The sequence below is a fragment of the Canis lupus genome, chromosome 11, assembly GCF_011100685.1.
Source record: "Canis lupus familiaris isolate Mischka breed German Shepherd chromosome 11, alternate assembly UU_Cfam_GSD_1.0, whole genome shotgun sequence".
In the NCBI taxonomy this organism is placed as follows: domain Eukaryota; kingdom Metazoa; phylum Chordata; class Mammalia; order Carnivora; family Canidae; genus Canis; species Canis lupus.
The window spans coordinates 35,263,492-35,279,709 of record NC_049232.1 but is presented as its reverse complement, the minus strand read 5'-3'; the positions used below and the strand labels follow the sequence as shown (position 1 = coordinate 35,279,709).

General features: G+C 38.1%; 1 protein-coding gene across 9 annotated transcripts in view; it reads left to right on the top strand.

Moving 5' to 3' along the window:
* Positions 1-16,218, top strand: part of FREM1 (FRAS1 related extracellular matrix 1) — a 164,745-nt gene that overhangs the window by 116,951 nt on the left and 31,576 nt on the right. For 6 of the 9 annotated variants that reach the window (XR_005366776.1, XM_038552420.1, XM_038552419.1 and 3 more), the window contains 3 exons: positions 1,740-2,154; positions 7,823-8,024; positions 8,744-8,888. Coding sequence is in view for 7 of the 9 variants with exons in the window: in XM_038552420.1 (XP_038408348.1) it covers positions 1,740-2,154; positions 7,823-8,024; positions 8,744-8,888 (762 nt within the window). In the remaining 2 variants the exon portion in view is untranslated. Of the gene's footprint in view, positions 1-1,685; positions 2,155-7,822; positions 8,025-8,743; positions 8,889-16,218 lie in introns of those variants that run through there. The other 3 variants (XR_005366777.1, XM_038552425.1, XM_038552424.1) reach the window with 3 other exon arrangements.

The window sequence follows — 16,218 nt, the reverse complement described above, 5'->3', positions numbered from 1 at the left end:
TTACAAAAAATAAAGAACTAGTTAGTCAAATTTGTCAGATGAGTAAAACAAATATAAACCTCATATCTTCTCTAGTTTTTTTTTTTAAAAAAAAAAAGAACCTCCAAAGAAAATTCTTCTATAATTTCAGGTTATATTCTGCTATATTCTGCAAAAAAAAATTCTTTTTAGAGGGTTTTTTAATTTTTTATTTTATTTTATTTTTTTACAACTATGGACTATAAGAGTATCTTCTCCATGAATATTTCTAGCAACCATAGTACATGGAGAAAAACTAACAGGTACAACTCCACGATTATTTCAAAGTACGTCTCTTTGGTCTATAGTGAATTCATCAACTCCACTTGAGAGTGGTGATTTGCTAGCTTTTTGGAGTTTCAGTGGTGCATTTGGTTTCCTTAATTTCATGATACTCTCAGTTGTCCTTCAAATCAAACTTACGCATCGATACGTTTGAAAGACCATTTCGATTTGTTGTATTTTGACATTGGCAGTGGTGGGTGGAATGTGATGTGGTGATCAATAAACATCAAAAGCACATTATGGTATCACAAATCCAAGGGTGTGTGAGGGATTTTGCACACCTTGGATTGATATCATTTGAGCTTTCTCTTTATCATTCTGCAGTGGTGTTCAGGTACCACAAGTCTGGCTTTGTGGTTTGTTAAACCGGCCTGAATTAAAAACTCTGTAGGAGCAGGAGATAAGGGGTCCAGAAACCTGGTTCTCATCTCAGCTCTGTCTCCTACCTACCTTATGATCTCCCACTACATTCTGTACCTTTCTGCTCTAATTTCTTTTTTCTTTAAATTAGGTAATTAATCCTTAGTTAGCGCTATTACTTCCATATATATTGTGAGGGGCAAAAGTAAAAGCACAAGAAAAATATGAAGGTTTAGAGAATCTCATGATGTTTTAAAGTTGGCTGGTCCTTAGCAATTGTCTGGTCCAATCTTTTACCTTCCAGAAGGGTGAAAATGAGACCTGAGGAGGGGAAATGAGTTAGGCATGATGACATGGCTGAGTACTGTGATTTTAAGAAATTTGCCATGAAAATACATGAATAAAATGAAATAGCCAAAATCAGCCACTGGATTGGCCCCCAGTTATCAGTCTTGAAAGCTTACCTTATTTACAAAGAAAATGTAGTTATGAAATTATAAATATATAAAATGAGTCTACTCTTCAAACCAATGCAAGGGGTCTACTTGTATGCAAAATACCTATTTAGGGCAAGGAATTATACTAAATGCTGACGAGCCTGAGAAATCTCAATGGCAGACTTGGCCTGTTCTAGGGACGCCTGGGTGGCTCAGCGGTTGAGCATCGGCCTTCAGCTCAGGGCATGATCCTGGGGTCCTGGGATCGAGTTCCACATTGGGCTCCCCACAGGGAGCCTGCTTCTCCCTCTGCCTATGTTTCTGCCTCTCTTTGTGTCTCTCATGAATAAATAAATAAAATCTTAAAAAGAAAAAAAGAATTGGCCTGCTCTATTACATGAGTCTGCTGCCATTGTTGTCAAAAAAATAATTTTGGGTGTAGAATGTTATAGGTAATATGTGTGTTACCTGGTGACTGGTTTAATGGATAGAATGGTGTCCTTCTGAAAGATCTACCCTTGGGTTTTCATTTGAGTCTCACCAGGACATGTCCTTTAGTAAAAGGTGTGTATTATTTCATTCCAGTAGATGGTGACACAAGATTCCATGCTGAAGGCTGCCCTTGCCTCTCTTTGCCAGATTCATCGTCAGCAATGGCCTGCAGACCAAACGTGGGGTGTTTGAGATCATACTGGAGACCATGGACAGAGCCTTACCCGTGGTGACCAGGAACAGGGGGCTGAGACTGGACGAAGGGACCACGGGCCTGCTCTCCCCTGACATCCTCCAGCTGACCGACCCTGACACCCCAGCGGAGAACCTCACCTTCATGTTGGCCCAGCTCCCACAACACGGCCAGCTTTACCTGCGGGGGACAGTGCTGCTTCAACACAACTTCACCCAGCAGGACGTGGACAGCAGGAATGTGGCCTATAGGCACTTGGGAGGAGACTCCCAGGTGGACTGCTTTACGTTTGTGGCCACCGATAGTACGAACCAAGGCTTCGTTGTGGATGGGAGAGTGGGACAAGAACCTGTATCATTCACCATCCAGGCAAGTATGACAAAGCCACAGGTTCCTGGGACACATGTAGAGAAAACCACTTTCCTCCTTTCCTTCCTTCATTCAAATGTATGCTGTGCGAGGTGTGTCTCTGGCATGCCAGGCACTAAGCAAGGCACTGGGCATAGTAATATGGACAAGACAGGTGCAGTCCCTCCATGCAGGCTCTGACCAAGAGTCTGTGGCAGGACAGGTAGAAACAGAAAGCATGGGCTTTGGAGTCAGGCTTGACTAGGTTGGAATTTATTGGCCTGGTTTGCCATTTATTAGCTGTATGACCTTAAGAAGTCCTTTAACTCTTAGGATTTGACCTCCTGTCCTTAGAAAATTATGCTTTATGGCATTGTGATAAGAATAAAATCAGACTAGGTACTGCAGGCACTAGCATATTTCCTGAAATATATTAGATATTCAATATCTTGTAACTACTGTTGTAATACTTATTAGGACGATACCTCTTGGTCCACATCATCTGCTGGCATTTTAATGATTTTTGATGGAACACGTGAAAACGTACAAGGCAGCCTCAATATTACACGTGAAACAATGATGGGGAAACACTTGTAGCAGCTACAAGTGTTGGAGTATTAGGTCAGACCCATTTCAAGGAAAGCTTATTTCTTTCTTAAGAAGAGGGGAGTTTTATTATTTGCATTTAATAGGTGTTCACAAGTTCACAAGGTAAATAATTCGATCGAAACCATGTAAGACCCCCACTCCAGTCTTTCTGATCCCCCAATTCTGTGCCCTTCCTCTGGCACTACTCTGCCACAGTTGTGTTGTCTATTAGGATGATTTGGGGAGGGCATAATGTGTTTTTCCTTTTTTAGTCAGAACACATTAAGCACATTCTGTTTCTTATACCCTTGAATCCACTCTCTTGAATGTAGTTTATCTTGTTCTACACACTTCTACCAACTGTAGAAAAGATAAATCTGAGTGTCACTGAAGGATACCTTCTGATTATGTAAATAATCATAATTTTCCTGTGCTCTTTAGTCTCTGTATTGGTGAGCATTTTCCAGAGGAACATCACAAATAGGATGTATATAGAGAAAGAGAAGTAAAAAAGAAAGAGAGATTTATTTTCAGGAATTGGCTCACCATTTGGGGTCTGACATGTCCAAAACCTGCAAGGCAGGCCAGCAGAATGGAAATCCCAGGAGGAATGGATGTTTGTTGCAATCCTGAAGGCAGTCTGGAGGTAGAATTGCTTCCTATCTAGGGGACTTCAGTCTTCTCTCTTAAAGTCTTCAACTGATTGGACAAGGCCCACCCACACTATGCAGTGTTATCTGCGTTACTCAAAGTCAACTGACTGAAGTGCTGATCACAACTAAAAGATACCTTCACAACAATATCTAGCCTGCTGTTTGACCAAACGATGAGCATCATAGCCAGCAAAGTTGACACATAAAATTAACCATCACTGTCTCTAGGTGAACTCTAGTAGAAAGGTAGGGAAGAATGATAACATAGAGTGGATGCTGATATCATTGACACAGTATGAAAGAAATACTTTGTATATAGTAAAATTATGTGGTTTTTTCAATTATATGTTTTGTTATTTGTCTCATCCCACTCTTCAATCTAGTAGTATGTTTTTTTCCTGACTCTTGACTCCCCAGACTAGGTAGAAAAATGTCATTGTACTGTCTAACCAGTAATACTTTTCTTGATCTATTTGGCTGCAAATTTGTGGGAGTTATACGTTGTAAGTACAGGCATATGGGTTCCAGAGTAGAGAAGGAAAAGGGAGAATTTAGAAGAAATATCAAACTTAAATGAGGCCTGACCCAACACCAACACTCATATTACAGAGCAGTTATTGTAAGAGAGTGATCTCTTGGAAGTTGCAGAATTTACTGATAGGAAAATGTGGATAGAAGTTGTAAAGGTTCTTTTTCATCCAAAGTACAAGGTTTTCTTGTATTTTCATAAAATACAATTATGTATAGACAAGGAAAGCCTCAAGCTTTTTTCCATAATTCCTCCAAATTTTCTAGTCTTTCTTAGCAGAGAGGTCAGGTAGTTTAGGAAGTAAGTGACTGCTGCCCCTCAGTCTCTTGCCTTCAGGAGCTTCTTTGGTAAGGCAGTATAAAGTCTACCACCACTGAAAAATGAGTTGGTCCAGAAAAATCTACCAACTGTGAGTATACTACTGTTATGGTCTCAGCCTCAGTGGGACTGAGGGCAAAGCCAGTAGGCTTCACAAGTGTAAAACACAGTTGTGTTTCACTGATACCAGTGTGCACAACCTGACATTCCTGTTGTAGGGAATCATGTCTATCTGACCAGGATACTGCACCTTGCCACAGTGATTCTTTTACTCTTCTCTAAGTGGGGACAGGGCTGGCGGTGAGGGAGAAAGGACCAGTGCCACTGCTTCCTATGGTTTACACATGTCTGAGACGATTTTCAGTGAATCCAATACAAGTCTTCAAAGGATGTAGTCTTCTTTTTTTAAAAAAAAGTGCCTTGGACGCCAATATTTTAAAATGCTTCTGATATACTAAGCCAGAAGACCTGTTTTTGAAGAAGCCAGAAATTTAATGAGATTAGGGAAGTGTGACCAGAGACACTACAGAGAACCACGTTACCAGGGTTTTTATTTTAAAAATATTTTTAAAAATATATTTAAAATATATTAAATATATATATATTTTTAGAAAGAAACCAGAAGTGTAATGATATTCAGGCAAGTGTGACCAAAGACACAAGAGGGAACCATGTAACTAAAGTTTTTATTTTTAAAATATTTTTAAAAATAGGGCAGCCCCGGTGGTGCAGCGGTTTAGCGCCGCCTGCAGCCCAGGGCATGATCCTGGAGACCCTGGATCGAGTCCCACGTCAGGCTCTCTGCATGGAGCCTGCTTCTCCCTCTGCCTGTGTCTCTGCCTCTCTCTCTCTCTGTGTCTCTATGAATAAATAAATAAAAAAAATCTTAAAAAAAATATTTTTAAAAATATACTTTATTTTTATTTTGTTTTATTTTATATGTATTAAAATATTTTTAAAGTATTCTTGAAAATATATTTTTTAAACAAATGATCACAACAGGCATTTATTCCTTTTGTAACACTTTTGTTTTTAAGGAAAATACAACATAAAAAAACTCCACACCTGCACTCAGCGTGTTATAATTCTGAGGATTTCTTTCATAGTTCCAAGTATTGTTATTTTTCCTCAGCTGCCATTCACCATCCCTCTTACTGGCCATCATACTTGAAGGAGCTTCTCCCCCAAAAGGCTATGATAACTATTTGACTCCCCACCTCCCACCCAATTGCACAACTCTGAGGTTGCCATCCACAGTTTATAGGAGAGGAGAATGGCTGTAACTTTTGAAAATTGTTATTGCTTTTTTTGTTTGTAAAATAATTGTTTATTGTAAATAATCTTATAAGATACAGAAAGGGACCAGAAAAAAGTCTTTCCCAATCATACCACTCAAAGATAACTAATTTTGGTGACTTCTTTTCATTTTTTTATTCTGTGCAATTAAAACTGGGAGGATATTATATGTACAATCAAGCATATTGTCTGTCTCCAGTCTTGATTATTTTATGAAAATCTAATGTCATTAGATCTTTCTTGAAAACATAATTTTTCAAGGCTGAATGGCCCTCAGTGTTAGGTAGAGATGATTTATAAATCCCGTGTTGCCCTTTTAATTTTATGGATTTTTTTATTAATTGTATTTAGTAAAAACATACATATATATACCCATACACATTCTTTGTACGCATCTAATTATTTCTGCAGGACATACTAAAAAAAGTGAAATTTTTGGATCAGAGTATATATACATTTTACATATATGTATACGCATGCATGTACAAATTTGTCTCCAGAAAATTTTCACTGATTTGAACCCCTATCAGCAAAATATAAAAAAGTGTTTTCCTCCAAACGGTTACCAACATGTTGTATGATTATTTTTGTTAGTAAAAAAGAACCTTGCCAATCTGAGAGGGAAAGAAATATTTGATTGTTACAAAACTCCATATAGAAATACATAACTAAGCCTGATATTTTCCCCACCCCAAAACAAATGAACAGGTTTGTGTAAATGCTCCCAGAATTTTGTCTATTTATGTGTGAACATATGGATGAACAAAAATGATATTATAGTCATCTCTTGTTCTGCAAGTTACTGGTTTTTGGTTTTGTTTTTTTTTACCAGTTAACACTAAGTTGTGGAAATTCTCTATTTTCAGTTCCTCCTACCTCAATTTTTTTTTAAATAGGTGGATAACAGTTTATTTCATCCTATACAAAAATATATACATAATCTTGTCAGGGCACTTACTCTTTACTTAGCTAAGGTGAACCCAGATTTATAATGGTATCATTTTTGGGCAAATGAAGTTAAGAATTGAATGATTAGGAGTAAAGGGAATGGACACCATGTTACTGTGCCTATTTTCCAGTATCAGTAGTAAACGGTGCTTATCCATGCTGACCTGCTTCTTCCCTAACTTCCATTTGCAAGATGGACCAAGCTTCATACCGTACCTGACTGCAACCCCTTGTGATGTTTGAACCCATATGCCTCTTGCATTCATGAGTAATCCCACCTCCACTATCTTTGTAAATTGAGTCTACCTGTTTAGTTACCTGGTTCTCATCCTTAGTGAAACAAATATGTAAATGCCTATACTTGCTTTTCATTTTTCTCCTACTGAAGTATTTCTGTTTTTTAATTTTGTTTTTGTTTTGTTTTGTTTTGTTTTTAAGAGAGAGACAGAAACAGGGGAGGGACAGGGAGAGGAACAGAAAGACTTCTTAAGCAGGTTCCATGCTCAGCACAGAGCTGACTCAGGGCTCAATCTCACCATCCTGAGATCAAGAGTTGGACGCTTAACCAACTGAGCCACCCAGGCACCCCAGTATTTCTGTTTTTAATTTAACGTTTATGGCATTTGAACAAAGCAGTGCCCCAAAAATGTTCAATGCATTTGTGATGTATATCCTTATGTATATCTTTATAACCTTATTTCTGTATACCACTAAACACTGGGAACATGGGAGGATCTTCCTCTGGAGCTAATGTTAAGTTTTCAATACAATTTTTTTGTAAGACTTCATTTATTTATTTATAAGAGACACACAGAGAGAGGCAGAGACATAGGCAAAGGGAGAAGAAGCCTCCCTGAGGGGAGCTTGATGCAGGACTCCTTCCCAACACCCCAGGATCACGCCCTGAACCAAAGGCAGTCACTCAACCACTGAGCACCCAGGTGCCCCTGCAATACAATTCTTGGGTCAATTTTAATGTATTCATTCAACAAATATTCCCTGAGCTGCTCTTAGGGTTCAGGCACAGTGCCAGGTGCACAGAATAGAGAGAGGAGGAGGGGTGGAGACATAATGTCTGCCATCAGAGAGCTTGTGTCCTAATAGAAGAGTCAGACAATGAACAATTAACAAAGCTGGGTCAGAATTTACAATAGAAAGTCAGCCTCTATTTCAGCCATTGTGATATTTACTGAGTATTCTGTGAACAAGCCAGCCGTTAGCAGAAATGAACAAATGAGGAGGATAAAGAATCTGAAATTTGGGCTAGATTATCATTGTGAACCATTAAGACCCTCTCTCTGGTGATTAGAGGTGAGAAACCTTTGTATAAGATTGTATGTAATTATTGACTATCCAGGTTGACCAGTTGGACAAAACAGCCCCCCACATCACACATTTGCATTCCCCTTCTCAAGTGGTGCTCCTGAAAAATGGCTGTTACGGGATTTACCTCACTTCCCATGTGCTGAAGGCATCGGACCCTGACACCAATGACGATCTGATCATCTTTAAGATTTTACGAGGCCCCCAACATGGACATCTGGAGAACACAACCACAGGTACTGCCTTCCTTAATCCTTATAATTGCTCGCTTTAAAGTACCCTGTAGCTGGCAAGGCTAGAGAGTAATTGAATTAAGTATAGGCCCATTTGGTAAACACTCCCCAGGGCTTACCGATAGATGCAGTTTATAAATCAATATTGGTGCAAAAGAGAGTTTGAGGTTGAGCTTTCCTAAATTCATCTTGAGTGGAAGAATCAAATACTGATACGCAGCTGTGTATTGTTAACAATTCTTTTTAACAGCCAGATTGTAATATATTCAGAAGAACACACAGTGTCAGGACCAATTTCATATTTGTGACTAATTTTTTTTTCTATTAGTAATTCTAAGTGATGTCAGTTTAAAAAAATTGGGAGGAGTATGATGGCTTCTCGGGACTGTATATTATTTCTGCTTTTTGAAGACAATGATCAAAATACATCACTAAAAAGGATGGCACAGAATTAGAGATTTTATTACTGTATCTTCCTACTCTCCCTCTATTTTTATATTTTCTTTAAGGCACAATATTTCTGAGCCAATTTAAGTTTAAAAGCCTAATTTAAGTTTATTGCATAGGAGTTTTAAGATACTTGCAATAACGTTAATTTCTTAAAAATATATAGTTTGGCTGTTTTTAAAGCTGTGCTTAAAATAAAATAACCATATAATTTATCAGCTTTTATTTAATATTTTGTTTGATTCCTGTGAAATTCATTCATTTCTTTTTTGTAGGTGAATTTATCCATGAGAAATTTGTCCAAAAGGACTTAAACAGTAAGACCATTCTTTACGTCATAAACCCATCTTTGGATGTGAATTCAGATATCATGGAATTCCAAATCATGGACCCCACAGGGAACTCTGCTACTCCTCAAATGTAAATTATTTTGCTTATTCAGTGGTCCTGTTTATAATGTCCCGAATATATCTAGTTATGAATGTGAAATATTGTTTTTCAAGCAGAATCCAAAGATAAATTGATAGGCCATTTCAGAAGCCATAGAACCGATTTTGGAGAAAGAATTTTCTTTCTAATGTGTGATCATGGGAAAGCCAGCAGCCTCATAGGGTATGGGGATATTAAAAAGTTAAATTATAGAGTGCTGGATAATTCATATTACTTACGTAAATACATACACCTTTGCACACAGAGTGGTTTCTGTCTTGACAATTCACTCACATCCAGGACTGGGCTTGCAAGCTCATGTACAAATCATGCAGCAAGAGGTCACTCTAGGACTGCGTTAGTAACCAGTCTTCTAAAATACCTACAGCAGGAAAAATGGGGCAGTCAGGAAGGGTTAGCAAAATATCTCTTCCCTCCAAAGAAACCCAAAAAACGAAATGATTACTTGTGACTGTGCCTGTTAGTTAATAAAACGATCACAGGTAAGATGAAGATCGTGTAAAGGGGAAAATAGACTTGGAGAAATACTAAGTGACACTTTGAAATCGTAGAAAATGTAGAACCAGACCATCCTAATATTTCTGACTGAGCCCCTGTTCTAAACTTCTCTTGAATGTAGACCTTGAATAATTTACCAGCTATCAGATAATCACAGAAATGTTAGAGTCCAATTCTTGTGCTATGTTTTTCTTTTGAAATTTAACACCCTTCCCAGTCACCTCATAGAAAAGTTGCTCATTTATCCTAATTTCGGTATTTGCCATAACCTGGTCAAGCCACACATCATCATAAGCGAGTACAGCCCCTTTATGGGCCTTTCATGACATGATATGGACAAAGAAGAAAAAAGCAAATTCACCTCTGTTCTCTCCATTCTTACTTTCTCTGACTAAATTATAGTTCCAACACTTGCCAGCAGAGGTCTCTATAGTCATTGTTAGAAAAATGCATCCTCATTAGCAAAATTCATTGAGTCCTGCCTCCATTTGGCCTGATAACAGATAATACCTGGCCCAGATTCATAACCTTCACAGATTTTTATCAAGTGGCTATTATGTGCCAGGTTCACAGTACTAGATGCTGGGGAAATAGGCATGAACAAGGAAGACCTGGGCCTTGACAGTAAAATATAATCATAAGTTTATAAAACTAAAATGGAAGACCACCACCCATTAAACTGATCTTATTCAAGAGAAATGATTCCTTGGCATTACAATCTTTATATAAAATTTATTGCCTAATTGCAATTTCAGACAAATGTCTTCCAATTCCCAAGAAAATGAAAAAAAAAAAAAACTCTGCTCCAAAATCATTAATAAATTGATTACATTTTTAATAATTCAACTAAAGAACGGGACTATTGACCAGACTTGTTTTTGACCTAATGCTGACCACTGCTCCTCTACCTATGAACATAGCATGGTTGACAGGAATTTTTCTCTCCCTCAGTGGTGCTAGATTGATACTGCTTCAACTGCACACCCTTTTTATTCCTCATCGTTACCAAAGATGTTGCTTTTGAAGATGGTTTATGTTTTTAAATAATTCTCAGATTCATAGGAGAATCACAGAGGAATTTATAGCCTTAATTAAGGCTATTTTAAATAGACTCCTCCTTCTGTGATACAACTTTCATGTACCTGAAGATATTTGTAATTCAGCTTGAAATGATTGGAACCAGTGGAAGGAGATGATGCAAATATGCCTACTAAGGGTTAACTCAGAAGTTATTTTGATTTGATTCTGATATATATTGTTTTCTTTGGAGTGGTAGGGGGAGATAGATATTACTCAGCACTTACCTTCATAATTTCTTAATGGTATAGTTGTCCCTAACCTCATTTGTAAGTAGATGGTTTTTGGAACAAGAAACCCATTATTTCTGTAAGAAACAATAATGTGAATAGTCACCTTTCCAAAACAGCCCGTAAGAACCTAGTTACATGTACTGTATATGTTATAGGTATTTGCAACACAATTGTTTTCTACTCCATTTCTTTTTTTTTTTTTTTTAAGATTTTACTGATTTATTTGAGAGAGAGAGAGAGAGAGCACACAAGCTGGGGGAGGGGCAAAGGGAGAGGAAGAAGCAGACTCCGATGCAGGACTTGATCCCAAGACCCCAGAATCATGACCTGAGCTGAAGGCAGACACTTAACGGACTGAGCTACCCAGGCACCCCTCTACTCTGTTTCATTGCTCTTCACAACCACCAATGAGTTAGGTACCACCATAATCCAGAATTTATAGGCAAGAAAACTGAAGCATGGAGATAGGAGGTGACCTTTCTAGGCTCATGCAACTAATTCTGGGATTCAGGCCCAGGAAAGGTGGCCCTAGAGTCCACCATTTTCCTTATTGCACTAAGGAACTTCTTGCCCACTCTTAACCAGTCAACTCAACTGGCCTATCAGGAAAGGAGCAGCAGACTTATCTCCCTTCTTTCTCTCTAGTCATTGGCCACCCAAGAAAGGAGGAATACATACTCTTCAAGGACATTAGGTTTCGGGGTTTTTTTTAAAGTAGTGAATTACAGATATCGATATTAATGTGCCTCCATGTCCAACACACGGGGACACTGGGAATTATGGTATAGATAACAAACAATAGGCCACTGGACTTAGAGCCGAAGAACAGGACTCTAGCTTTGGGTCTGCCATTGACCTAGGTGACTGTGCAAGCCTTAGTTATCTCTTCTGTCAGATGAGGGCGATACCACAATTTGTTTGGAGAAACAAATGAGATAAAACATGTGAGCACATCTTATATATTTAAAGTCCTTGACAAATGTAACTTGCAGTGGTGATTGCTGTTGTTCATTCATATGAGTAGAAGATTGACGGTTTGAAGGGGTATCCCGGAGACATTTGGTGGCCCATCTCTAATTGGAAATCGATTCTGGAATGATTCACAAAGTAAACAGTCAACATGCTTTTTAATCAATAAGCTTTATGTAATTTTATGTTCTTGTTTAGTTTAGGATTAATGGATTAATATTACGTGTATTTAGAGGGCTGAAAACCTTCTGTAATAAAGCTAAAGGGAATATTGGGTACAATCTGGAGAGAAAGGAGGCTCTTTTAAAAACCAAGAAGGACTCCTGTTTAGAATCTTGATTGATAGTAAGTTTTTGCTACTAAAATGTTGCTATCGCAGCATTTCTATAGAATATCGGTTCTGAAGGGTCAATAGATATTCCATTAGAAAAGGTGTTAGGAAATCTTGATTTAATCAAGTTGTTGCTAGCTAGCTAGCTTGCTTGCATGCTGTTTAAGTGCATCACATCCCAGAATCATGGAGATGCTTGTATGGAGTGGGAATCTCTGAGATGGAGATATAGTACGTGGCATATCTCAATTTGATTTGCCTCTAGAACAATCACCACCCTACCCCAGAATAGCTCATGGGAGAAATTTTTCATGGAATACATTTGGGAGACATTTTATTGTAAATAGAAGTTATTTTATAACACTGAAATTCATGGAAATTTGCATAAAGATTTAAATTTGGCTAAGTGCCTAAATTTCAGGCACTGTGCTAGGTGCTTTCACATATGTTGTCTAATTTAATCTACAAAATACAGTCCTCTGAGGGTGATAAGGAAATCAGGCTCAAAGCATTTAAGTAATTGGCCAGAAGTCACGAAATGAATGAATGGCAGATCTGAAAGTGAATCCTGACCTCATGACTTCAAAGTGGGCGCTCATCTTATTGGCTCGTGCCTTGGCATGACTCACTCACATGACGTCGTATCTGTTCTCTAGCCCTGTTCCAGTCTCAAAATAGTGTGCAGAGCTCCCAAACTCAGCTACATAGGACTCACACTGGTCCTCAAAAATGCCTGTGCAGATCACAGAATGCAGCCAACTTCTGACCAAGGCAGTTTATTCACACATCTTCTACATTGACCTCTTTACTGTGCCCACTGGAAAAAAAAAAAGTGAACTTCAAAAGAAAAGTTGACCCGTGGTGAAATTCTTCATCACTGGGTTGCTTCTCCTGCTGCTGCACGATTCCAAGGACTGATTCTTCTCCTCCCTCTGGCTACCTTTATTCATTCCTGCCTTTGAAAGAGAAGGGACAAAAGAAATCAAACAGTAAAGGAATTTGTAACAGGCCAACTCAGCAATGTTTTAGCAACTTTTATGAAACACCTTGCAGGGGAAGAGGTTGAAACCATTGGTGAAGTAAAGCTTTCATGTTACCTGCAAGCCAGAAGTTAAAGTATTTGTCTCTGGATAGATCTAAAAAATCACAGAGTAAGGGAAGGGAATTGGCACTTATTAAGCACCCACTGTGTACAGGTGCTTTATACATATTAACGAATTTTAATTTTCATCATTTGACATGAGTATAATTCTCATTTTAAAACTGATGAAAACTGAGGCCTCAGGAGACTGGGTAACTGACCAGAATCACACACTAATAAATGGTTGCAAGATGTGTCTAACTCCAAAGCTCTTGTTTTGGATACTCAGAGTGCTGCCTCCTGGCTAAACACTGTTTTCCCATTACCACGAGGGAAAGACAAAATGGAAAACACAGGTGTTCATAGCATGAGATTATGGAGATTAATAACATCCTCTTTGAATTGATAAGCCTTAGAATACCCAGAAAAATATTTTTTAGCCTTTCAATTTTCTTAAGTCATATGCTACTTGATTATACATGAAGATCTAGTTGGAAGAATAATTAGTCACAATTTTACTTCTATAAAACTTTCAGTGAGAAACTCAAAATACTTAATGAGTATTCATTAAGGCTCATTTAACCCCTTTGAAGTATAGACTCATCATCATTTACACTTTGTGAAGTGAGGAAACTGAGGCATAGAGCAGCTAAGTGCCTTTTTCACACGCACTTGTTAACCTAGATTAATGTCCCAAATCTCAAACTAGGGTTTGAATCCTAAGTGTTTCTTTCAGTTAATTGTTCATTCATATGACTCAAGTAGCTACAAAATGAAATATCAGAAAGTATATATGTATATATATATATATATATATAATTTTTATTCTTATTTTTATTTTTTTACAGCAGCACTGTTGACAATTTGGGCCAGGTAATTTCTTTGTCGTGGACTGGGAGGCAAGCCAAGGGCAGGTAGAGTGTCCTGTGCATTGCAGGATGTTTACAGCATCTCTGGTCTCTACCCACAAAATGCCATTATCACCCTCTTCCCAGTTGTGACAATCAAAGCTGTATCTAGACGTTGCCAAAAGTTGAGAATCATGCACATATCTTAGAAAATACCATACATATGTATTAAGCAATCATGCTTTATGGTCAAATACTCTTTTATCAGCGCCATCTTTCTCAATACTCTAATAAAGTACAATAATAGCCAAAGAATCCAGAGTAAGAGCTGGAAAGAACATGTGAGGATCATTTATCCTAACATTTTTTTCAAATGTTGTGAAATATGATGTTGATAGGGCTGGGGAGACGAAAGGTTCTGGTGGTCAATTTAGCTTGGGAAACAGTGGGTAAACAAGTTCCCTTCATTCATTGAACAAATATCTATCAAGCACTTACTGTCAGCCACTCTCCAAGGGACATGGGAATATATCAGTGAACCAAAGACTTCTGTGTACTTGGGAGCATGCTTCATATCTAAATAAATTAAATAGTATATTCTACATGATACTGCTTTGGAAAATGAAAAAGTTGGATGGGATAAGGGGACTCACAGGTGCTGGAATTTAGGGATGGATTGCAATTTTAAATTGGGTGTTTAAATGGCTTTTCTTATATTCATAGCAAAAGTTAGAGAAACATCAACAAAATGGTAGCTGAGAATCAACCGATTATGTGAAATCTACAATAAAAGTGTAGTATATCTAATATTATTACTTATAAATTATGTCCTATACATTCTTAAAATCAGTATTAAACACACACACGTGCGCGCACGCACACACCTCTTCCCTCCAGAGTCCATTGTTAAAATATTTATAACCATGTCACTGCTTATATGAATAAATAAAATATAGCAAGGAAAAATGTAAATTTAAAATATATGCTAAAGGAAAACAAATGAAAAGGCATAAAAATGGAGACAAGAAACAAAGCAACACAGTCTTCTTGTGCCACACTTTGAGATTGTGTTGTGCGTGGCAGAGGGACCAGAGGTCCTGTGATCTCCAACCCAGTTTAATCTCCACTGACCAATCCTATGTCTTCCGTTCACAGTAGTGGCTTTTGGGAATTCAAATTCAGTTTCCTCATTAAATAAATTTTTCTATTGTAATAAGTATCCCACAGTCACTGAGGGAGGAGTTTCTTGAGGATGACTTACCTCTGAGGATGAGTTACCTCTAAGGGACATTTGGAAATTTCTAGAAATAGTTTTATTTTCTTAAGATTTTATTTATTTGAAAGAAAGGGAGAGCACAAGCAAAGTGAGGGGCAGAGAGAGAAGCAGACTCCCTGCTGAGTAGAGAGCCCAATGCTGGACTCGATCCCAGGACCCCAGGATCATGACCTGAGCTGAAGGCAGACGCTTAACCAACTGAGCCACCCAGGCATCCCTGGAAACAGTTTTAATTTGGAGGGGCTGATGTGATTGCATCTAGTGGGCAGAGGAGAGGGATGATGCTAACCATCTTGCAATGCACAGGATAGCCTCAGCAACAAAGAACTGTCTGGTCCCAAGGTCAGTAGTGTCCAGGTTGAAAAACCATGACCTAGGGGCTCAAGGAGTTCTCACTTCTTGCTAAATGACTTGAAATGATCGCCATATGGGTTTGACATAAAGTATGTCCAGGAACTTCATTTCTGATCTTAGATTGAGCTTTGCCCAATGGTGACAAGAAAAGGAAGGAATCATTAAAATGTGAAGACTCGACTCAAGTCTTGTCTACATGACCCCTTCACATTCAGAGCTTTCAAAATTTCTCTCATGGTCTCCTGCATCTGGTTGTCTGTATGATGCCCAGCGAACAGCTGTGTGACTTCATGCAGGGGGAATTCCTAAGTGATTGACTACATCTCTTTTCTTCTAGGTGTTTGCATAGAATTTAAGCTACAAGCCTCAGCAACAGAAAGATCTCAAATTCAGTACTGCAAAACCCAAACACATTCAAAACATGTGTTGCACATATCCTGTCGGTGTGCATGTGCTTTGTGATTTAAATATTTTTCCGAAAAATATATAGCATGACTTAGTTTCATGGCTTTTCAATAGATCTTTATTATTTGTAGGTAGGAATTTTAAAACATGAAACTAGAACATTGTGTAATGACAACTTTATCCTGTAAGCAATATGCCGCATTCTAATTGTGCATCAGGGAAATGCAT